Source organism: Trachurus japonicus, chromosome 9, assembly GCF_045865225.1.
Source record: "Trachurus japonicus isolate A0001 chromosome 9, Traja_1.0".
Lineage (NCBI taxonomy): Eukaryota > Metazoa > Chordata > Actinopteri > Carangiformes > Carangidae > Trachurus > Trachurus japonicus.
Window position 1 is genome coordinate 3193255 of NC_140915.1, and position 25305 is coordinate 3218559.

At 43.0% G+C, this 25305-nt stretch overlaps 1 protein-coding gene across 1 annotated transcript in view; it reads left to right on the forward strand.

Annotated features, from left to right (window-relative positions):
• The window catches only part of LOC146980631 (uncharacterized), a 128358-nt gene that overhangs the window by 4050 nt on the left and 99003 nt on the right, over positions 1 to 25305 (forward strand). The window contains exons 3-11 of the mRNA XM_085787983.1: positions 8674 to 8683; positions 12007 to 12245; positions 12742 to 13007; positions 13842 to 15478; positions 15934 to 16107; positions 18392 to 18565; positions 18787 to 18963; positions 19622 to 19798; positions 24315 to 24491. Coding sequence (XP_085644109.1) covers positions 8674 to 8683; positions 12007 to 12245; positions 12742 to 13007; positions 13842 to 15478; positions 15934 to 16107; positions 18392 to 18565; positions 18787 to 18963; positions 19622 to 19798; positions 24315 to 24491 — 3031 coding nt within the window. The remainder of the gene's footprint in view (positions 1 to 8673; positions 8684 to 12006; positions 12246 to 12741; positions 13008 to 13841; positions 15479 to 15933; positions 16108 to 18391; positions 18566 to 18786; positions 18964 to 19621; positions 19799 to 24314; positions 24492 to 25305) is intronic.

Sequence of the window (25305 nt, forward strand, 5' to 3'; positions counted from 1 at the left end):
CTGTGTCGCCACGGTAACCCATAGCTGTATTATGGCGACAGCTACACTCCCACCAATTACCTTTGATTAGCACAAATGGAGATGTGTAATACACTCTTCTTTAGATAATTAATGGTAATTCCCAAGCACTGGTCTGTTGTTTCCTTTAACACTCTGACACTTGAAAATTATCCATATATGATTCCCCACAACAAATAAATTCAACATCACAGATTAACAGTAGAATTCACATATCAAGACAGAAAGAACAATACTCAATTGAGAATGAACTACAGCATAATGACCATTAACCACTTTTAGCTTAGAAAGGAGACTTTAATCAACAGCTGACCTTTCCCCCCTTACTAGCTACTCTTCACTAACACCAACTTTTGAATGATGGATGGCTGTGTGAGGCATTCACACCTTTTTCCTAACCTTCCAATTGAGAGTTTGTCCTCTGACTTGGTGTTGTATTTTGTCATCATGATGTGCAATGACGGGGTTCATTGCACATCATGATGTGCAATGACAGATGGTGTTCATTACACCATCTTGGTTGTAATGCAGCTTTCCTGTTTTCTGGCTGAGCCTGTTCAGCTCCTCTTGGAAGGCATCTTGTTGTGCAAGCTTGAAATGAGTCAGTGCGGCCTGCCTTCTCTTTTCCACATCTAAGGATTCTGTGGTCTTGATTCTCTTAGCCAACCGTTGGATACAAACAATGCCATTGACCGCTGTGGTCCATCTTGAGAACCTTGAGTGTCAGTGTCCTGTCCCTGTGTAATCCTCATAACTGGATCTCCCACCAACAGCTCTGATGGAAGATGGTTTGCGACTATTTCCCTGTTCCACTTCCTTTTGAGGTGCTTCAGCCGAGCCTTATTGTCAGAGAGGTGAGGACACACTTTAAGGGGAAGAGGCTTCTCAAGGTGACCATGCTCATTTTGCTGGATTCCTCCTTTTAGGATCTGCAGGAAACCAATATCTTCTTGAGATTTGCTTTTGACACCTGATTTTGTGTTGAACTCTAGAGCCTTGGTGCCAGAAGATGGTGTTACATGTGGTAGCTCGCTGACAGATACATGATGACAAAGACCAGTCACATCTTTAGCATTCACACGCTGTGGCGCACTTCCCACAATGCTCCAACCAAGGTCAGTTTTAATGCCGTAGGGCTCATAGTCACCACCAGTGATGATGTTCCTTGGAATGAGTGCTCTGGAGCAGTCATAACCAATCAACAATCCGACACCACAGTCCATTAATGAGGGTATCTCCTCGACTAAGTTGACAAGGTGTTTCCATTTTCTGGCTGTTTGACAAGTGGGGATATGTGCGCGGTCAAGAGGAATGAAGTCTCTCGTGTAGGCTGGAGGTAAGTCAATGGAAATGTTTGAGGAGAGACCTCTGACTTTGAGATCACAATCATACTCTCTGACTCTTCACAACTGAATCTTTCCCCATCATGGTGAAGAGCTTCAGCTTTACTGGTTCCATTGCTGCCTGAAGCCTTTCACACACCTCTTGATCAACAAATGTGTGACTGCTTTGTGTGTCCAGTAGGGCGTATGCTAGGGTTTCATTATCAGGAGCATTAGGTGCTGAAATCCACACTGGCACAATCATAGTTGTGCTCCCACCTTCTCCTCCATTCACACAGCATGATAATGATGATGTACTTTCTTCAACTTCACTTTGCATTGATTCTGCTAGGAAACGATTTTCATGCAGTGGAGTTGGGTGATTCTTTCTGCATATGCCACACATGGCTCTATTTCTACCATCTTTAGAAGTGTGACCTTTTCTTAGACATGCAAAAAACAGTTTATTTTCATGTATGCATTTTTTCTTTTCTTCTATCGACATTTCTATCAGCTTTTTGCATTTATGTATGGAGGGACTTCCTCCACAGCTGTTACACTCATTTGTGTTTGAGTTTTGTAATGGTGTACTCTGTGTCTTTGATTTTCCAGTATCTCTCACCTGGATTTCATCCCGGTCTGGTTTGGATGTGGATCTTGATGGGAATGGAGCCTTGACATCTGTGGCAAGCGTGTTTACTTTTGAGCGCTTCATCTCTCTTACTGGTGTTTCTGCAGAGTGCCTCAAAGCATGTAAGGACGACACTGGATTACATGCAATACGTGCCTCTTTAGCGATGAATGCAGCAAACTTGTGAAAGCTTGGATAGTCTTGGCCTCGATCCAGCTGCTCTGTAACGTAGCGGTTCCACCCGGACGTCACCCATTCAGGAAGCTTGACCAGCATTTTCTGGTTCTCCTCACAGTCATTCAGAACCTGTAAACCCTTTATATGAGACATGGCATAACTACATGGTTGCAAGAAATCGCTGAATTCTCTCAGTTTGACATACTCTTTTCCACCAATCCTTGGCCACATATTTAGCTTACTCTCTGAAAGCACGTTGCATGACAAAGGAGTGGCCATATCTTGCGTTCAACCTATCCCATGCTTGTTGATAGGCCTCCTCGAGCTAATGATTCTTGTAATGCCTGGACTAAGGATGCCGCATTTTTTTTTTTACCGCTTGCTGTTCTTGACCTGAGATGAAGTGAGTGAATGGGTTTGTATCATTAACTTTGCTGCGTACAGAACCGCATGATCCATCTTTTCCTTTTGTTTCTTCTTCAGTGTAAACATTTAGCTTTGCTTGAATAACATCAATGTCTCTCTGATTTTCAAGTTTTCTCAACTGCTGACGTTGAGCTTCAATAGCAGCTTCCATATCAATTTCAGCTTTCTTTGCGGCCAACTGAGCAGCTGTTTCTGCTCTCTCAGCTGTTATGCTAGGTGATTCCGAGAGATGCTCCGAATGGTGGCAGCTGCGTGCAGTAACTCTGGAGGCTGCAGATCCATATATGGACCTAGCATATTCATTATCAAGTAGCATGCGTAACCTTGATCTCTCTGTCTCAGCATCAAACTCACCTCTTCCTTCAGTGAGGTGGTCTTCTGTCACAGCTGAGCATGCATCAACTTTCTTGACTTGGTACGACTTGGAGTCGGATACTATCATACAGCTCCTTTAACTCTGAGTCAAGCTTCTACTTTTTCCCTCATCTAGCTCCCCTGCATTTTGCCCTTGTGGTATATGACTGATTATCACCATTTTGAGACATTTTTAACCTTTTAGAATTACCATATGGAGAAAGCAAGGTAAGTTATGATGGCTATAATTACAGGGTTGCCAACTCTCACGCATCTGGCGTGTGTCACACGCTTTTAGGTCCTGTCTCACGCTCTCACGCCACTCAAACAATTCTCACGCCAAAATCAAGCGATTTGGCAAAAAAAAAAAAAAAAAAAAAATTAAAGCAAGCTTGGCACTCGTCAATAGGCTCTCTGATTGGTGTGCGCGTTGCTTATCCGCGTGTCGATTGGACGGCTGCTCAAGCCTGTGATCACAGCACAGTAGGACGGGGAGTTGTCGATCCGCTACCCCCCCCCCACCAACAGCGGCACGGTGCTGAAGCCTGGACCCGACTTGGTCCGAATCCGATGGCCAAAAAAAAGAGGGAGAGAGCGAAGCCCGAGACACAACCTGACCTGACTGAGTTATGTTTTCAGACTGAACGCGGCTCGAACTCACGCCTGCGGTCGGGCTGGTTGGGCCAGTCCGTTGAAAACTATAAAATCAAGATGCAGACTGGGTAGCACAAAAGTACAGCCAGGCAGCTCAGTCCAGAGAGCAGAGGAGAGAGAGACAGCGCAGCAACAGGTGTGTGTGTGTGTACGTCTGTGTGTACGTGTGTGCGCAACTGCGCATGCATGCACGTGGGCCATACCTGCAAACTCTGAATGGGTATGTAGAATATTTATTACAGAAGAGAAACACACATTTCAGGACCTGACTTGTATCATCAGGCTGTAGCCTAATAGAAGACTGAAAATCACAGGACATGTCTGTTCTGTCCTTTCATATATTAATAGGGTCAATAGGCTGGTCCAGGCCAAAAGCCAGAGCTCCCCACTAGACCAGTTTCATACACTCCAGCCATACAATGATAGGAACCACAGATCTGCTTTTTTCCCCTGTTATCTGAAGCAAATGTTGTGTTTTCCCTTTATTTTCTTCTCAGAGTACACCAGAATGCTTCAAATACATGTTAAAATCACAATTTTTTCCTGGGGGGGTGCCCCCAGACCCCCCTAGAGGGATATACATATTTTGTCACCTATTACACCTCTAGCCTACTCAGTTTGCAGGTATAATGTGTGTGTGTGTGTGTGTGTGTGTGTGTGTGTGTGTGTGTGTGTGTGTGAGAGAGAGACAGAGAGAGAGAGACAGAGAGAAAAACTACAATAAACATAATTATTATTATTATAGACAACCCCCCCCCCCCCCGCCAACAGAATCTCACTCCAGCCCAGGACCAAAAGTTGGCAACCCTGTAATTAGCAGTGAGTAACCAAATAACACAGAATGACACCCTTATTACTTAGTTAGCACCAGAGATTAACTTAATGAAATCAAACATTGTCAAGCAACAGTCTTTTCAGCAAAACAACAAAACAATAGCGGTTATCAGAGCATTCAATTGATTTTTTTTTTTTGAATGTTCAGAATCCCTTTAATGTCTTAACTTAAGTTCTATCCATCAACTTCCTGAGGCATAATAATTGCACAGTCAAACCTGTGGACCACGTTGTAGCCTGAAGCTGCTCCCTGAGACCTGTAGCTTGCTGCAGGATGTAAAGCAACAATGCCGCCTTTCGCCGTAGCCTGTAGCTTGCTGCAGGATGTAAACACCGCCGCCCGATGTAGCTTGTAGCCCGTAGCTTGCTGCAGGATGTAGACACCGCCGCCCGATGTAGCTCGTAGCCCGTAGCTTGTTGCAGGATGTAGACACCGCCGCCCGATGTAGCTCGTAGCCCGTAGCTTGTGGCAGGATGTAGACACCGCCGCCCGATCTAGCTCGTAGCCCGTAGCTTGTTGCAGGATGTAGACACCGCCGCCCGATGTAGCTCGTAGCCCGTAGCTTGTTGCAGGATGTAGACACCGCCGCCCGATGTAGCTCGTAGCCCGTAGCTTGCTGCAGGATGTAGACACCGCCGCCCGATGTAGCTCGTAGCCCGTAGCTTGTTGCAGGATGTAGACACCGCCGCCCGATGTAGCTCGTAGCCCGTAGCTTGTTGCAGGATGTAGACACCGCCGCCCGATCTAGCTCGTAGCCCGTAGCTTGTTGCAGGATGTAGACACCGCCGCCCGATGTAGCTCGTAGCCCGTAGCTTGTTGCAGGATGTAGACACCGCCGCCCGATGTAGCTCATAGCCCGTAGCTTGTTGCAGGATGTAGACACCGCCGCCCGATGTAGCTCATAGCCCGTAGCTTGTTGCAGGATGTAAACACAGCCGCTCGTTGTAACTCATAGCCTGTAGCTTGTTGCAGGATGTAGACACCGCCGCCCGATGTAGCTCATAGCCCGTAGCTTGTTGCAGGATGTAGACACCGCCGCCTGATGTAGCTCATAGCCCGTAGCTTGTTGCAGGATGTAAACACAGCCGCTTGTTGTAGCTCATAGCCTGTAGCTTGTTGCAGGATGTAAACACAACCGCTCATTGTAGCTCTTAGCCCGTAGCTTGTTGCGAAGATGTGAAGCAGCGTTGCACTCTGAAGCCTCTTAATGAATTGGGACACGTTTTCACTGTATCTACCCTGGCTAAATGACTGACGCTTCGTACTGATGTCCACAACCAGGGGACAGCTCTCCATTCCGACACACCTCCACTTCGACACCCCGCTGTTCAGAAATAGCCCCACTTCGAAACACCGCTACTCCGACACCCCCTCCTCCCCCCTGCAGCTGTCCAAGGTGCTGAACCGCGTGACGTTGTTTACATTCTGCTTTGTGGCTTGTCTGTGAAACGTGCGCTGCTCAGAGACTGGGCAGATCTGTCCCACTTGCTTTCTCCCAGACTCCGTTGTTGGAGATCTCCCACACAGTAATAGAAATACACTTTTTTTCTTTTTCTCCCCCCCTCCTCCGCTCGAGCGCGGCTGAAGCCGGCTTGAGCTCACAGGGGTGCGAGGCTGCTGCAGCCACCGCTCGTGCTGACAGCTGACTGAGGGAGATGCTTTGGTTGGATTTAGGCAATGAAGAAAGGAGTTGGTTAAGTTTAGTAAAAAGACCAGGTAGAGGCTAGACAGGCTAGAAGCATAGTGAACATTATATGTCATTAATATGAAGTATTTGCTTGTTTTGCAGTTAATTATGCACATGATCCGTTTGACCCCAAAAAGGAAAAAAGGATCACTGCGCACTGCGCACTGCACAGCCTCTGGTTCCTTTCTGATTAGGTCCGTCTGTCCGTTCGGAGTGGGGGGGTTTCCCCCACTGGCCTTTTCGGAGTAGCGGGGGTCTTTAGAAAAAATAGAAAACCCCGCTATTACGATGAATGGAAGTCTATTGTCGGAAAGGCGGGGCTTCGGAAAGGCGGGGTGTAACCCCACAACCATTTTATTCTCTCCAAAGTTACGGAACACCGTGAAAAGTGCAAAAAAACAAAACACATTCACATACATTATTTCCACAGATCAGTTTCCTATACATGGGCACACACATTTCAACATTCTGAATAATTACCGTGTACGCCTGCTAAGCCAGTGATAGACAGTCCTTTCGTCTCTTTTCTTCTTTCCCTCTTTCTCTCCCTCTTGCCTGCTTCTCACTCATAACTTCCGACTCACGTATTACGTGACTCTGACAGGAAGTAAGCTTTTAACAATTTTAACTTAATATTCTAATAATGTCTAATAGCAGAACTATTAATTTAACTGCAGAAAGTTTCATTATAAATTTAAAGAAAACAATTAGAAATCAAATGTGACAGTATCACTGTAACTTTCTCTGTCGCCCCGGTAACCCATAGCTGTATTATGGCGACAGCTACACCAGTGTTTCTTAGACCTTTTTAGACAAAGGACCACTCAACCCATAAAAACCACTCACGGACCACCTAGCTCTACATAGCAATGTGCCAACTTCAACAGTTAACAAATGACACCCTAACATGACAGCTTTACTACTATCATATGTCTGATGTTACTAGTTGATTAAGGGTGTTGTCACACAGGCAGTGTTTGGGTCGGCCCAGATGAATGAATGATGGCCTGAGTTTGGTGCGTTTGGTTCACCCTGGTGAAAAATTAATGTACTAAGTGTACTAAAATTTAGCATACTTTTGTGTACTTCAAGCCGCACTAATCATCATTATATTTCAAGTGTGTTTAAGATTAGTTAACTTGAAGAGTGCTAAATTGGAACAACTAATTTTGTGTTAAGTATATTTAAATTGTAATTAAGTTGTAGAAAAGCTCAACTTAAAGTGTATTTAGTGTACTTTTGTGTACTAAAGTGGAACAACTTAAAGTATATTTAGTGCACTTTAAGTACATGACATTTCATGTACTAATACATGCCTAATTAGTTAAATTAAAGTGTACTTTGTTTGTATTATAAGTACATTAAAAATTAGATGTTAGTGTATTAAAATATATACTTAATTATACTTTTGGTATACTACTTTCTACCTTCATGCAAATGTGTTACAAGTATACTAAAGGCTGAAAGACTTGTGGGACTACTTCCAGGTAAAAAAACATACTTTAATGTATTTAAACCACATCCAAATTATAATAATACATTGCAAATAATACAGAAACTTGTACTATCTCTAAATGTATAAACATTTACATATGGCTTTTAAACATTTTCAAAGGAAAACTTTAATAACACATTTTCAAATATTGCTTCTTTCGTACATAGGAAATAGAAAATAGAAATAGGTTTATTTCAGGCAGCAGACCTAAACATTACAAATAAACCTTTAAGGACAATTCCAGGTGAATTCAACTTGGGGGTGTATGTTGCTATCATTTTGGGTCTGAATGTGAAGATTTTCAGTGTAATCGCTCCTGTTTTGCGGTAGCTTGGTCTGTCGCCACATCGCTACGGCAGCAATGAATGGGAGTGGATGCAAGTTCCGCTGGTTAGCCTGTTTACATCCCTCAAAGCCGCATTTTTTTCAGATTTTTTTCCACAGACAGCGTCAGATGGCGACTCAAACATGTACCGAGAAGTTTATTTACTTCAAGCAAGCCGACATGCTTGTAAAACTAGATCTAATTCAAAGTCTTGTGCGAGACCCTGCTGCCGTGCTCGGTGCATTCAGGTGCAGTAGGAGCTACCTTTTGTGTCATAAACACAGGAATATCGACTCTTTACTTGCTTCAAGTGTACATTTTTTTCAACAGACAGCGTCAGGTGGCGACTCAAACATGCGCCGATACGTTTTTTTTTACTTGAAGCAAGTCAAGAGTCGATATTCCTGTGTTTATGACACAAACGGTAGCTTGCTGACTACCCCTGAATGCACCGAGCACGGCAACAGGGTCTCGCGTGAGACTTTGAATTTAGATCTAGTTTTACAAGCATGTCGGCTTGCTTGAAGTAAAGAAACTTCTCAGTGCATGTTTGAGTAACCATCTGACGCTGTCTGTGGAAAAAAATTGCGGCTTTGAGGGATGTAAACAGCCTAACCAGCGGAACTTGCATCCACTCCCATTCATTGCTGCCGTAGCGATGCTGGGACAGACGCAGCTACCGCAAAACAGGAGACGTTAAACTGAAAATCTTCACATTCCTTCTTTTAGACTTAAAATGATAAGAACATACACCCTCAAGTTGAATTTGCCTGGAATTGTCCTTTAAAGAAGGATAAGCAAAACACATGTACATACACAGTGTAACACAATTCTTACCCAGGTAAGTAGGAACATAAAAAAAAAAAAAATTGCAGCTATGTTTGAAAGTTCAAGTCACCTCTTTTTTCAGTCACTCCCAGTATGAAATGTTCAGTCCACTGAGGAAGTGAAGAGGATCTATCCTACCGCATGGTTGAATGTGTTGGATATGTGTATGTGTGTGTGTGTGTAATGAAGTGATGAAAGGATCCAGGTTCTTGATTCTTTGCGGGCACCATATCTCTAGTTGTCCTCCAGGCTGTGGTTCGCCATCAAACGTCTCGATCCAGGCTCCAACATCCGGGTAGGTCCAAGGTTCAAAGGATCCAACAGGAAAACCTGACCTATGATGAGTAATGTCAGAACATTCTCTTAATTCTCTCAACTCTCAATCATGAAATACAATATATAAATCATGTTAAATCCACTCAATTCACAGAGAATATTTCTAACTGAAGAAACATTGTAATATGACACCACACCCAATAATATCATAGCAACATTCTCAAAATATCAGAGATTAAGTTATTAAAATAACTTCTCCACATCAATAATATAAAAATAACGTCTTCACATAGTAATAAGCATGCAAATATAACATTAATACCAGTAAGAAGACGTACAGTGTGCACCTTCTGCCATGTCTTAGCATAAAATAGTGACTCGGCGTGCTAAAAAACGCAGATACTGTGCTAAATCATCAGATTTTACAGTTCAGTGTGCAACAAATTCTCAAAACGTCTCATATTGCACCTTCAAAATGAAGCTAGTGCTAGCTTTAACGCTAGTGATTCACACGAGTGTGTAAGGTCTCTGGTATTAGCACTGATTAGCACTGGCGGTTAGCATTTAGCATGGAAAAAACGATTTCTCACCGATGCGTTTTCTTCTTGGTGGAGATGTCGGGTCCCTCTAGCTTCACTCTCACAGGTCCAGGGCGTCACCGGAGTTATCCCGTAGTTTTTAATCACTTTTATCAACTTTTACTAGTGTCTCCTCTTCACAAGCTAAGTGTCGTGCTCGATGCGGGGCTGCTCGCTCTCCTGACAACGGCTCCGGAGGAAGTGAACCTTGTTCTGAGCAGGTCAAGGGGCGGGAGCTTCTTCCCGATTGGCTGACAGCTCATCTCCAGCCAATCTCTTTCAAAATAAACGTATAAAAAAATATTTTATCACTCTTCAATTTCTTTTTATAGGTAAGTATCTGTTTTTAATTATTAACATAACTTAGTATTTATTAATTAACTTTTTAAATATGAATTCAGCTGTTTTAATATGCAATCAACTAATTTTTAATACAGACTTTAAACCTTGGTTACAACAGACATTATAACATTAAAACAATGTGCTTAAAGGGATATTTCAACATTTTGGCAGATTTGCCCGTTAGTCCCTAGTCTTAGGGATAGGGTTCGTTACTTTTACTGTAATTGACGGTAACCTACAAGCTGTTTTTAGATCGGCGGGGCAGAGACATGAGCTGCTCAGCTACCGCTACGGAGACTATCAAACACACAATCCAACAACTCTACAACGCTCTTGTGGATGATTGTTAAGTGTTAATTAAGTGTATTGTTTAATGTGATTTCATGCGTGTAAGGTTGTAGCCTATCTTTTTTTTTTTTTGCCAAACACACAGCACAAAATTTAATAAACGGGTTTAGGTGCATAGGCTAATACCACTTTCCAAAATGTCCTGAAGTAGGCTACAAGCATAAATAACTTCACTTTATAATTAAACTCAAATGTAACTTAAAATACACTCAAACTTAATATTACAGTGTTGATATTAAAATGTATACTTTCAAAATATGTTATCATTGTATTTTACAATGACAATTTTAGCATACATTTTAAAATATATCAAAAGTATGTGTGAAAACAAATTTCAAATAAGTACACTTTAGAAATTACACATAAATTTCACTTTAAGTATATTTTATTTTAATATATTTCTATAAAGTGTAATATAGTATAATTATTTTCAAGTGTGTTAAAAGTGTTAGCGTGAAAGTGTGATGTTAGTGTAATTTTTATATATTTATATAAAGTACAATTTGTATAATTACATTTTCAATATACCATTCAAAATACAAATATACTTGAAATACAATAAAGTACACTTTTTTTTCACCAGGGCAGTGTGAACATAACAGTCACATTCAGGTGTGAACTGAAACGGTGCGGCTACAGTCGAACTCTGCTCCGGTCTGTTTGTTATGTGAACGCGGCCGGACCTCGACCCGCTCCAAATGCATTTGCTTGTGAATGTGAAACATACTAGCTAAGAAATGAAACAATGTATTATTTATCCTCATACCAACACAACGTTTACGTTAAACTACAACTGTTACATTAGAGGTCAGTCTCAGTAACACAACTACTCCAAACTACATGGCAACATCACTCCAGTTTACATTCTGCATCCACAAACAGCAACAATCCCAATCACAAGCACACTCACTGATACAACTCAAACTAATGAAATGTTATGATAACAAAGTAGAATGTAATTTACATTTCACATGGACGCACATATTCCACTGTAGCTGCAAAAGCTGAACACTGAACTTAAAGCAGAAGTAAGCGATCCGGTCATTTTGGCTAATGCTGCGTTCCAGGCAGGCTTTTGAAAGCGTAAATTACAGCTTCAAGTCACGACTTTGTAGCGTTCCAGGCAACCCACTCGTGTTTTTCCGACCTGTTTTACCTGTGAAAGTGCACTATAATGGCCACTCGTAACTTCCGACCCGTGAACTCGTACCAGATCGAACTGGTACGACTTCACAGGTCGGAAAAACACGAGTTACGAGTTGCCTTGAATGCACCATAACGTCTTGTCAGCCGATGGAGTTAGCAGCCCCCGCCCTCGTCATGGATCTATTGGTCCTCGTCCCTACGTCACCATATTCAGGTGCATCCCTTGGCTGCACACACACAGCCCTTCATGCCGTTCTCTCTCCTCATTGGATAAAACTTGTAGGATACGAGAAAAGTTTTCTCCTCGGCTCAGAGCAGAGCAGAGTGACTGACAGACCCGTGTTTCGGTCCAAACACTCTATGTAAGTGATTGCTGTCGGAAGATATAACTATTTAAGACTTATATTAACACAAAAATATTGCTTACTTCTGCTTTAAGGATGTTAAAAGTTCTCTTGGAGCTTTCCTCTTCTTGTTTGCTGTTTTGACTACTCTGTGTTGCTAGGCAGAATAGAGACGGTGGTGCGCCCTCTGCTGGCTGTTGATCCAGAAATGTCTTGACAGGAGGAAGAGGAGTGGTGTCTCTGTGGACCAGCAGCTGTCCTGCTGTGGTCTCTGTCAGGACGTCTTGAAGGATCCAGTCTCCACCAGCTGTGGACACTGGTTCTGCAGACAGTGCTTCACCTCAGACTGGGACCAGTCTGGTTCTTCAGGACCCCCCTCCTGTCCCCAGTGTGAACAAAGACCCAGAACCAGAGGTGAGCTGCAGACAGCCAATCAGAGCAGCTGTGGACAAAGTGAGAGTGAACATCTGTGTTGTTTCAAAACAAATAAACAGAAAAACCAACCAATTTTTCAGTTTTTCTGAAAAACGAAAGAAAGAAGACTACACGGATTGTTTTATAATAAGGATTTTGAAATATCACCTTTTCACCAAAAATTTCAAACTTGTTTTTTTTTTTTTTCCAGAAAATATTGTATTTTCAGAAGCCCAATTTTTTTATGGAATGACTCAATTCAATATTTTATAGATATAGATGTAAAGGGACAACGGTTTTCTTTCATTTAAGCCATAAACCATAGTTGTGGGATTAGTACTTTTGTAGTTATAAAGCTTTAATTACAGTGATACAATAACAGGCGGAAATTGCCAAAAATGGCCTCTGCATGAAGAGGTTAAGATGATGATTCAAACCTTCTCTTTGTTGTCTGTAGTTTTTCTGTAGCTGATGAAAATAATCTGATCAGATTGTCAGACTCTCTGTCTTCAGTCTGACTCTGTCTCCTCTCTCTCAGCAGATCGTGGTCTGCAGGAGGTTTTAGATCAACATAAGATCAGTCTGAGGAGCAGATGTGAACGAGTGACTGAAGGAACTGAGGCAACAGGAAGTGGAACATGGAGTGGAACCCTCCTCAACAGGATCTACACTGAGCTCTACATCACAGAGGGACAGAGTGAAGAGGTTAATACCCAACATGAGGTGAGACAGCTGGAGACAACGTCCAAGAAGAAGACCCTCCAGGACACTCCAATCAAGTGCAACAATATCTTTAAAGACTTACCTGTCCAACAGAGACACGTCTCTACGGTCTCACCTGTCCAACAGAGAGAGGACATCGCTACAGTCTTACCTGTCCAACAGAGAGAGGACGTTTCTATGGTCTCATCTGTCCAACAGAGAGACAAAGTCTCTACAATCTCACCTGTCCAACAGAGAGAGGACGTCTCTACGGTCTCACCTGTCCAACAGAGAGAGGACGTCTCTACGGTCTCACCTGTCCAACAGAGAGAGGACGTCTCTTCCAATGTTTTTAACAAAATGAGACGTAAGTTCTCTAAATATTTGCATCTCAAACAGAGAGAGGACGTCTCTACAGTCTCACCCGTCCACCAGAGAGAGGACGTCTCTACAGTCTCACCCGTCCAACAGAGAGAGGACGTCTCTACGGTCTCACCTGTCCCACAGAGAGAGGACGTCTCTACGGTCTCACCTGTCCAACAGAGAGAGGACGTCTCTACGGTCTCACCTGTCCAACAGAGAGAGGACGTCTCTACGGTCTCACCTGTCCCACAGAGAGAGGACGTCTCTACGGTCTCACCTGTCCCACAGAGAGAGGACGTCTCTACGGACTCACCTGTCCAACAGAGAGAGGACGTCTCTACGGACTCACCTGTCCAACAGAGAGAGGACGTCTCTACGGACTCACCTGTCCAACAGAGAGAGGACGTCTCTACGGTCTCACCTGTCCAACAGAGAGAGGACGTCTCTACGGTCTCACCTGTCCAACAGAGAGAGGACGTCTCTACGGACTCACCTGTCCAACAGAGAGAGGACGTCTCTACGGTCTCACCTGTCCAACAGAGAGAGGACGTCTCTACGGTCTCACCTGTCCAACAGAGAGACAAAGTCTCTATGGTCTCACCTGTCCAACAGAGACCCATCAGAGTGGTTCTGACCAACGGTGTCGCCGGTGTTGGAAAAACCTTCTCGGTGCAGAAGTTCACTCTGGACTGGGCCGAGGACTTGGAGAACCAAGATGTCAGTCTGCTGGTTCCTCTTTCGTTCAGGGAGCTGAACCTGATCAGAGATCAGCGGTTGAGTCTTCTCAGGCTGCTCCATGTTTTCCATCCAACATTACAGGAGATCACAGCAGAGCAGCTCGCTGTCTGTAAACTTCTCTTCATCTTTGACGGCCTGGATGAAAGCCGACTGTCACTGGACTTCAACAACAGGGAGGTTGTGTCTGATATCACACAGACTTCATCAGTCAACGTGCTGCTGACAAACCTCATCCAGGGGAATCTGCTTCCCTCGGCTCTGGTCTGGATCACCTCCAGACCTGCAGCAGCCAATCAGATCCCTCCTACATGTGTCGACAGGGTAACAGAGGTCCGAGGCTTCACTGACGCCCAGATGGAGGAGTACTTCAGGAGAAGGTCCGGTGATGAAGATCTGTCCAGAAGAATCATCTCACACATCAAGACGTCCAGGACCCTCCACATCATGTGTCAAGTCCCAGTCTTCTGCTGGATCAATGCTACAGTTCTGGAGCACATGTTGACCACAGACCAGAGAGGAGAGCTGCCCAAGACCACAACCGACCTGTTCTCACACTTCCTGCTGGTCCAGACAAAGAGGAAGAAGAACAAGTACGGTGAAGGACATGAGACGAGTCCACAGGAGCTGACGGAGGCCGACAGGGAAGTTCTTCTGAAGCTGGGGAGGCTGGCGTTTGAACAGCTGCAGGAAGGAAACATCATGTTCTACCAAGAAGACCTGGAGCAGTGTGGTCTGGATGTCACAGAGGCCTTGGTGAACTCAGGACTCTGTACTGAGATCTTCAAAAGAGAGAGTGTGATCTTCCAGAAAACAGTCTACTGCTTTGTTCATCTGACTGTTCAGGAGTTTCTGGCTGCAGTCTACATGTTCCACTGTTTCACCAACAGGAACACACAGGTCCTGGAGAACTTCCTGGGACAAGACTACAAAGAGAGAGACTCAAACCCAATGTCTTTTTTAAAGAAGGTTCCCAAGGTTTTTGGACTCAATGCGAGCAGTCTTCCACCCCTGGATGTCTTCCTGAAGAGAGCCATGCAGAAATCCCTCTGGAGCAGAAATGGTCACCTGGACCTGTTTGTTCGCTTCCTTCATGGCCTCTCTCTGGAGTCCAACCAGAGGCTGTTAGGAGGTCTGCTGGGTCAGAGAAAGAACAGACCATCCAAAGGAACCATCCAAAAAGCCATCAATAACCTGAAGAAAATGAACAGTGGTGAAATCTCTCCTGACAGAAGCATCAACATCTTCCACTGTCTGACGGAGATGAAGGACCAGTCAGTTCATCAGGAGATCCAACAGTTCCTAGAGTCAGAGAACAGATCAAAGGAGGAACTCTCTGAGATCCAGTGTTCAGCTCTGGCCTACATGCTGCAGATGTCAGAGCAGGTTTGGGATGAGTTGGACCTGGAGAAGTACAACACATCAGCTCAGGGACAATGGAGACTGATCCCAGCTGTGAGGAACTGCAGGAAGGCTCGGTGAGTCCAGACATGATCAATATAATTATTGATCAGTGGTTTAATCGAGTTCAGATAAACACAGTTTTCACGAATTTTCATTATTGTCAGTTAGACTTTGAAACATTTCCAAGTGAGTTGTTTTATTTTTTAAGGTGAAAAGCTGTGAGCTCCAACATGTGGATCTTCAGCTTGTTGTGATTGTTGCTGTTTAATCAACAAAACAACCATTTGTTTTTTGTTTTTTTTTACTCTTTGGTTTTATTCAAACCTGATGAATCTTCGTCTAAAACACAGATCCAGATTAAACCAGTGCAGGTCTCAGAGTTTCCTGTCAAACTCAGTCAGAGAAGATGAGCTGAAGCTCAGATGTTCATCACATCATCACGTCCTGTCATCAGATGCATCAACTGTGTTTTTACTGCAGCTTTCATCTCAATTCATTCTGACACATTTTATATTTTCTCTCTTCACAGACTTGTTGGTTGTGAACTCTCAGAAAGTCACTGTGAAGTCGTGGCCTCAGCTCTGAAGTCCAACCCCTCCCACCTGACAGAGCTGCACCTGAGCTTCAACATCCTGAGTGATTCAGCAGTGAAGGTTCTCTGTGCTGGACTGGAGAGTCCAAACTGTAGACTGGAGACTCTAAGGTGAGTTCACTGACTGGACCTGTTGGACTTTTGTCTGTGTTCAGTTCAAATGTGTGAAGGTGAAGGGCCAGAGGTCACTCAGAGGTCAGTGTGATGATGATGGTGATGATGAGCTGCTCTCAGATGAAGCTGCTAACAAAACAGCTGGATCAGCCACTGTAGCTGAAGCTGAGCAGATGTGATGTAGATCTAAGTTTTCCCTCTTTGCTTGTGTGGCAAGGTGAAGAGGGCCCACACCTCCCGGGCAAGAGTCATGTGCGCTTGCCAGTCACCCAAAGGGTCATCCCCTTGGCCATGTAGCCAGGGCACATGATCAATTGGAGGCATAGTGACAGGACCACCACTGTCACACTTGGTTCAGGGTCAAAGGTCAAAGCAGCTTCCCAGTGTGAGAGGTCAGGTTAAAGTCCTGTAGCTCAGAGAACAGCGATTGTTTCAGCGTCTGGTGTATTTTGTGCGCGAGTCGCAAGCAATCACGTCAAGTTCGGCAAGAAGTCAAACAGAGAATCACGAGAGAATCCGGCCAATTTTCAAAATAAACCACCGCGATTGACAAATACAAGAGGCCAATGTGTGTGTGTTTGTAGCCTGTTTGTGTTTATTTTATCTAAACAGAGCGTGAGAGAGATGAACACACACACGCACAGATCTGGGGCCTCATTTATCATTGTGGATACACCTTTTTTTACACCCTTTTTCCCCCGTTTTGTGCGTACGCACTTTTCTCCGCCAAATTTGGGATCTATCAAGCCAAAACCTGACGGGGAAAAGTGCGGACATTTACACCCATTTTGACCCTGGCGTACCGTGATTTACGCCTTTTTTGAGGAACAGGAGGAATTGGCGACACCGTTGCTGAGTCAGAGAACTGCAGTGTGAGAGGGACAGAGGAGCGGAGTACATTTAGAAGAGACAGTAGGATTTCTTTGAAGGAATTGTGGTAGTGGTGGACCGTTGATGCTGGCAATCCAACCTGCTCTATAATAACACTAGGCTTTATGTTAATTGATAAACAGAGCGGATTGAGGATTTTGCTTTTTTGCTTTTACACACTCTAGTGTGACGTCCGACAAGGATCAAACTCGCCAAGTTTAAAAACACACCGGCAGCAGCGCACACTGATCTGCAGCTACTGAGACTGTTATTATTCTGTCACCTGAGTTAACAAGGTGCACGTGAGTTTGGAGCTGACGAGAGAATAAAGACTGAGACAACGTAACCGTTCAAAGTAATGGTAACTATCGTGGAAACCCTGCTTATTGTTTTAACATCTAGGTGTAAAAAAAAAAAAAAAGATTTTCTGTGATAAAGGGGCAGATGATTACATAAGATTATTCTTCTTTCTGCTCCTGTTTGTTGAGATTTGGGAGGTTTTGGTTTTTATTGTAGCTTATTAAAATGCAAGATCATTTTTCTGACTGATTTATTGCCCGTGTATCTGCTTTCGGAGAAGCGGAGAAGTTCCGCTTCTTTCCCCCGCCCTCCGCCCGTTGTCTCCGTTGTCACTTTGTTGTCACTTTGTTGCCGCTCCACAGAGCGCACATGGCTAATTAAATATGCACGTGCTGACCATATATAGTTGTATATAGGCGTTCCGGGGGTGGAGTAAGAGGTGTGTTCACGTGTGCACCATTCTTGGGTCCGGTGTGATTTATTGCGGAGAGTTGTGCGTACGCACAGTTTGATTGATCTGAAAAAGGTGTAAATATTTCGGGTGTACGCCATTTTCGTCTTTTCGCCGTACGCAAAACTTTAGTAGCAGTTTTACACCCTCTTTGATAAATGAGGCCCCTGCTCATTAACATGCTGTTAATGAGCTGATCTGTGCGTGTGTGCTTTTCTTTATTCCTGCTCTTTTCTCTAATTTACCATGTGAATTGATGTTAAATACAATTCATTAACTTTTTTTTTTTTACTACACCGACTCCCTTGGGACTCGGGCCAGAACAGACCTCTGCCACAGTGCCGCTCCTACAGCCTGTTGTCCCAGTCCACCGTGACTGGACCACCGTCACCCACTGGTCTCTGCCTCCTCCTGCACTATGGCGGTCTGACAAATAAATGATCAGAAATCATCTGTTTCATTTTGATAAGTTAAAGCTTCAGAAGCCATCAAACACATTTAACACATATGATTGACAGAGGAGGTCCCGGATCCAATCGGTGAGGTGCCGGCGAGGTACTGGATCTTGTTGCGGCAGGATCCGGCACAAATTAAGCACTGATCAGGACTCATCTGATCAATCATCAATCATTCAATCTTCTTCTTTTATTCTTTATTCAGATTGGAGCATTGCAGTTTGTCAGAGATCAGCTGTTCTTCTCTGGGCTCAGCTCTGAAGTCCAACCCCTCCCATCTGAGACACCTGGACCTGACCAACAACCACCTGCAGGATTCAGGAGTGAAGGATCTGCGTGGTTTTCTGGAGAGTCCAGACTGTAGACTGGAGACTCTGAGGTCAGTTCACTGACTGTTACTGTTGTAGATCTGAGATCTTTGATCCACAACTGAACCTGGTGTGTGTGTGTGTGTGTGTGTATATTGATCAGATATTGACCGTATATTGACAGAGTGATCTGAGGTCAGCAGCAGCTGATGAACCTGTGTTGTGATCATTGATCAGGACACATCTGATCAGTTATCAATCATTTGATCTTCTTCTTTTATTCTTTATTCAGATTGGAGAGCTGCTGGTTGTCAGATATCAGCTGTTCCTCTCTGTTTTCAGCTCTGAAGTCCAACCCCTCGCACCTCAGACACCTGGACCTGAGCTACAACAACAACCTGCAGGATTCAGGAGTGAAGGCTCTGAGTGGTTTTCTGGAGAGTCCAGACTGTAGATTGGAGACTCTGAGGTCAGTTCACTGACTGTTACTGTTGTAGATCTTAGAACTGAACCTGGTGTGTGTGTGTGTCATTTAAGTCAGACCGTCTCGTCTGACGCAGCGCACCTGTATGCACTATGGTTGGTTTGAAATGTGTGCGGGAATTTCCCGCATTATGAGTATTATATTTGCAGGAATTGATTAAATCAGTTAAACAGTTGGGAAACCATTTAAGTTCAAAAAGTAGAGCTCAAATGAACTTTGTACAAGCCAAGTTGTGGCGCCCCCATTTTTGCCTGAGCGCCCCTCTCTCAGCCCTCACGCTCCCAGCGCCCCCACAAAGTTCAGAATGCCCCCTGGGGGGGCGGTACCGCCCCCGTTGAGAAACCCTAGTCTAAAAGGACAATCTGGATGAATTAAAAGAAGCCAACGTAGCTTTTTTTCAGAGTAGCTCAGATCCAAACTACAGACCCAGTGATTCAGTCCATGATCTGTGACTACTGTGTAGTCCTGAATCAGAGAGTTGTAGTCAGTGTTTAGTCCAACAGGTATTGATCAGATATTGATTGTATATTGACAGACTGATCTGAGGTCAGCAGCAGCTGATGAACCTGTGTTGTGATCATTGATCAGGACACATCTGATCAGTTATCAATCATTTGATCTTCTTCTTTTATTCTTTATTCAGATTGGAGAGCTGCTGGTTGTCAGAGATCAGCTGTTCTTCTCTGGTCTCAGCTCTTAAGTCCAACTCCTCCCACCTGAGAGAACTGGACCTGAGCTACAACAACAACCTGCAGGATTCAGACCTGAAGGATCTGAGTGGTTTTCTGGAGAGTCCAGACTGTAGACTGGAGACTCTGAGGTCAGACTCTGTTTTATTTCTGTGCTCAGTTGAATGTGATGTGAAAGTTGTGTTGACACTGAGCTGCTGACATGACGCTGATGTTATACTGATCCACACTGAGGGTCGTCATGGTGACGGCTGTTTTCTTCTTCTCTGCTTTTAGTCCAGTCAACTACAGAAACACGTGCAATGTGTCAGACAATAACTGATCTATAATCAATAACTGGTGGCTCCTCCCCTTTCCTTAGTATCTGTGATGTTTGTAGTGAAACATTCAAAGCCAACATCCCATAATAAGCAGGTGTGTGTGTGTACTGGCCAGCAGGTTTTTGTCTCTGAGCTTTATTCAACATGTTTCTATACATTTGTTGTCATGACAACAGAGTTCAGCCTCTCATGTTTGTTGTCATGGCAACAGAGTTCAGCCTCTCATGTTTGTTGTCTTTAAAACTTGAGCGTCGTCAGTAAACCTCTGATCAATGTGGCTGCTCAACATGAGTTTGTCTGGATGGAGCCACAGGTGGAGCTGACAGGTGAAGAGGCGGAGTCACTGCATCTGTGTTGAAGCAGCAGCAGCTTCTCATGAATATTAATGAGCTGTTTTCTCTCTATGTGACTGTTTCACCTGCTTCCTGTTGCTTCAGCTGTTGGACTTTGATTTTCTAAACTTGTTCTTTCTGAAGCTTCTTCAGCTCTGAACAGATGATGAGACACTGAATGTTGTCATCATCATCATCATCATCATCATCAGCTTTATTCACATATATAGAAAAGGTATAAAATCATTAAAATATTTGTGATTTCATATGTGAAATGGGACACCCTGAGAAGCTCAAGAGCTTTTAAAAGGGGCCCAGACACAAAAAATGACAGGAAGACATACACAAGAAGAAGACATACAAATATACATAGACATACACATACTGTAGCTACATAATACATTTTGCATGAAATGAACCCAAAATATATTCCAACACTCACACTCCAATACTCACATTCTCACACCACAGGGTAATCTACATTTTCACTCTCACACACTCACATACAACCTACCCCCCCCCCCCCCCCCCCAAAAAAAAAAGAGAGAGAGGGGAAAAAAAGAGAACTCCTAATCATAATCCTAACAACTCCTATTGTACCAATTAGCCTGGTCAGCAACAGTCACAAATCATAATTGTAAACATGAAACAATTACAACACAATCATGCATATTTCAGCAGCAGTTGCCTCTTCAATCTCTTTTTAAAAACAAGTGCAGTTGAAGATGTTTGTAGGTCAAGATCATTCCATAACTGCGGACCTTTACAAACTATACTGAAACTAGTACATTTGAGTTTCCGTTTTTTTTTCCTTAATATAATGAACTTTAAGAATGCCATAGCGATGAAAGAGTGGATCAGAGGAGGCATCAAATTTGGACCAAGATATAATACGTATATAGGGTATAGCTAATTTTCTTCTGTAGAATCAGCAATTTCCCCAGATAACTGGGAAATGTATTGCTCCGAATTATATTGCAGTAGGTAAGATGGGGTTCAAACAATGACCGATATAATGTTAGAAGTGCTTCATTGGGTAAGTAGTGCCTCAGTTTGCAAAATAGTCCAACATATTTTGATAGTTTTTTTGTTAACTCACCAATATGGCTCCCAAAATTTACGAATTTGTCCATATGAACCCCCAGGAATCTAGTGGACGGCACTCTCTCAATAGGGCTGCCATTTATTTCTATTTTGACTTGCCCGATATTACTCCGATTTCTGTTCGAACAAAAAATAATAAAGTTTGTCTTTTTTATATTTAGGGATAGTTTATTGCATTTTAACCATACATCAACTTTAATTAATTCCTCATTTAGGATCCTTTCCAGGTCCTTTATATTTTTGTGAGATAAAAATAAATTTGTATCGTCTGCGAACAGTACTTTGTGTAAAATATTAGAAGAAAGTATGAAATCATTTATATATATTATAAAGAGAAGTGGTCCCAACATAGATCCCTGGGGGACACCATAATCCATTGTTTGATATTTAGACTTAATTGTTTATAACAACATATTGTTTCCTTCCATACATATAACTTCTAAACCAGTTGAGTGCAATGCCTCTAATGCCATAGTATTGCAATTTGTTTAACATAATTTGAAAATCAACCAGAGGTGGGTAGAGTAGCCAAAAATTGTACTCAAGTAAGAGTATAGTTACTTTAGAATAATATTACTCAAGTCAAAGTAAAAAGTAGCCATTCAAATATTTACTTGAGTAAGAGTAAAAAGTACTTGGTGAAAAAGCTACTCAAGTACTGAGTAACTGCTGAGTAACCTCTGATTTGTTCGCTTAATGATCAGTGCATAAATGTAGGCCTAATCAAATACACAGAAATATAATAGCAATGAAAAAATTCAGATATTGCCAAAGAACAACATTTAACAACTAAGAAGACAATAGCCTAAATGACTTTTTTTTTCTTTTTTTTTTACAAAGTAAGATAAATTAAGACAAATTCAGCCACAATAACTTACATAGGTCTATGAACTGTCTGAGACTAATAACAGGTATAAACCCAGAGTGGGTGGTCCTATGATTAGTTTCTAGTGAAACCAAAGTCACATGACCACACCCCCGAGACTCGAGTCACATGACCACACCCCGAAACTGGAGGGGTGGTCATGTGACTAGGAGTCACATGTCTCCAGGTGTGTATGGGGTTTAAACTTCCTAGGGAGGAACTACTACCAAAGATATTAAACCGTCTTTGCTACTACTCCCGCCCAGCTCCTGCCCACCCCAAACGCTTAGAGGGGGGAAGAGGCCAGACTCTCCCAAGAAATGAAATGAAATGCATTTCCGCGAGAGGCTGGTTTACGAGGCTAGTGACTGCCTGGCTCTGTCTGATTGGTTACACGGAGGCAAACGTCGCGAGTGGCAACATCTGATTGGTGAAACGCAGTCATGTGACAGAGGCTCGGAAGTATCTCATTAAAACAAAACAATTTTCACATTAGATCTATAAGAAAAATTAGCGAGTAGCGCCCGGAATGAAGCTCAATGTAACAGAGTAAAAGTACTGCTTCTTCTGAAGAAATATACTCAAGTAAAAGTAACAAGTATGCTGCATTGAAACTACTCTTAGAAGTACAATTTATCCAAAAAGTTACTCAAGTAAATGTAACGGAGTAAATGTAGCGCGTTACTACCCACCTCTGAAATCAACAGTGTCGAACTCTTTCGACAAGTCAAGGAAGACTCCAATGCCACACTTGCCTTTTTCTATTGTATCATTAACTTTTTCTAAGAGATCAAGGATCGCCATTGCCGTGGTACTCTTTTTTCTAAAGCCATACTGTGATGGGGCCAGGATTTTGAATCTTTCTATGAAGTCGCTCAGTCGACTATATACAACCCTCTCCAAAACCTTAGATAGTACAGGCAATATGGATATAGGTCGATAATTATGGAAGTTGTTTTTATCCCCCGACTTAAATAGTGGTACAAGTCTAGCGATTTTTACCATGTCGGGTACAACCCCACTGAGTAGGGAGAGGTTGATAAAGTAGACAAGCGGCTCCAAAATTTCATTTATGATTGCTTTAAGAATTTTACTTGAGATGTTATCTACACCAGCAGTGAGATGTTTTCAATTTCATAGTGATTCTATGCACCTCATCTCCATCGATTGGCCTTAGAAAAATTGAGTTTAGGTAATTTCCTTGGAGGTAATGTCTAAATGTGATGTAATGTGGTTGTCTAATGTTTTGAGAAATATTTTTTCCAACAGAAATAAAATGATCGTTCAATATATTGGCGAGGTTGTCATTCTCAGTGGCCTTTTCCGTTATTCTGGAGTTTTCCTTGTTAGCATGAGGGATCACAGATTCTTTATGCTTTCGACAGAGGATTTCATTAAGTACCTGCCAGGATTTCTTCTGGTCACCCCAGTGAACTTTAATAAGTTCAGTGTAGTACCTTTGCTTACTCATGCGTATTAGTTGTGTGAGCTTATTTCTGTACTTTGAGTATGTTTCTTTGTTCACATTAGTAGGGGTTTTAATAAATTGTTTACATAATTTATTCTTTTTATTTATAGATTTTAATATGCCTTTAGTAAGCCAGGATTTCTTTCCAGTCGTACCTTGTTTTATGTGTCTTACAGGTATAGTTGAATCAATGGAATCCGTGATTTCTTTAATTAGTGCATCATATGCAGCATTCGGATCCTTGCAACCATACACTGATTCCCACGTTTTAGTTTGCAGGTTTGCACATCATTTTTGTAAAGATTTTTCATTTACAACTTTAACTCCAGTTTTAATGGGAGGAGCATCTAACTTTTCTAAGAGATCAGTATATAAGACAATAGGGTAATGATCTGTTATATCTGTAAGTATTACACCAGAAGTTATGGGAGCTTTATGGAAATTTGTAAAAATATTATCAATTATTGTCTTGCAAGTCTCAGTAACTCTGGTAAAAGTATTTATTGTATGTCAACAAGGAGCTTTGTCCTCAACTCACTGCTTTTATTTTTTATTCAGATTGGAGGGCTGCAGTTTGTCAGAGATCAGCTGTTCTTCTCTGGTCTCAGCTCTGAAGTCCAACCCCTCCCACCTGAGAGAACTGGACCTGAGCTGGAACAATCACCTGCAGGATTCAGGAGTGAAGGATCTGAGTGGTTTTCTGGAGAGTCCAGACTGTAGACTGGAGACTCTGAGGTCAGACTCTGTTTTATTTCTGTGTTCAGATGAATGTGATGTAAAAGTTGGGTTGACACTGAGCTGCAGACTTTAGGCTGATGTTATCCTGATCCACACTGGGGGTCGTCATGGTGACGGCTGTGTTCTTCTTCTCTACTTTTAGTCCAGTCAGCTACAGAAACACATGTAATGTGTCAATAACTGATCTATAATCTATAATCTGATCTCATATCCTGAGGAAGTATTAAGGCCTCGATATACTTGCTGCTTGACCAAATGTATGCGTACACGTCGCGTCGCGTCTGTGCCGGTCAGTGCATATACTTGTTGCAGCACTACACAGCCAAAACGCACAATACCGGTGGTCTCCATTTGGGGCAGACAACAGAAATACGTATAAACCGGAAATTGTGAGAAGCCCCACCGATCTGTCACCAACTATATTGACAGGCACCTGTCACTGTGTAATGGCTTGGAAACATCGAGTTTTGCACCAAGTCTGTCAGCCTCTCTTCATAAGTTTCCACCATTGCTCCGACAGTGACCGTCTGCGTCACCTCGCGTCGAGATGTGCGTTTGGTCGCAGCCGACGCATCAAACGGATGCAGGATACGCGTGGCAGCCATGATGCGCTCGCGTAGTTTATAGCAAGTATATCACGGCCTTTAGAAAGCCCATGTTGTTTGTGTTGTGAATATGTTCAGTGAACCAAATACCATTCAGTTATATTGTGTTTTTATGTTAGTTTCCATATTTCCGCAACAGCTCAAACAAACTACGGCAGGAGGCCGCGCATCAGACAGACAGGCGTCTTGTCTGTAACAACATCTAT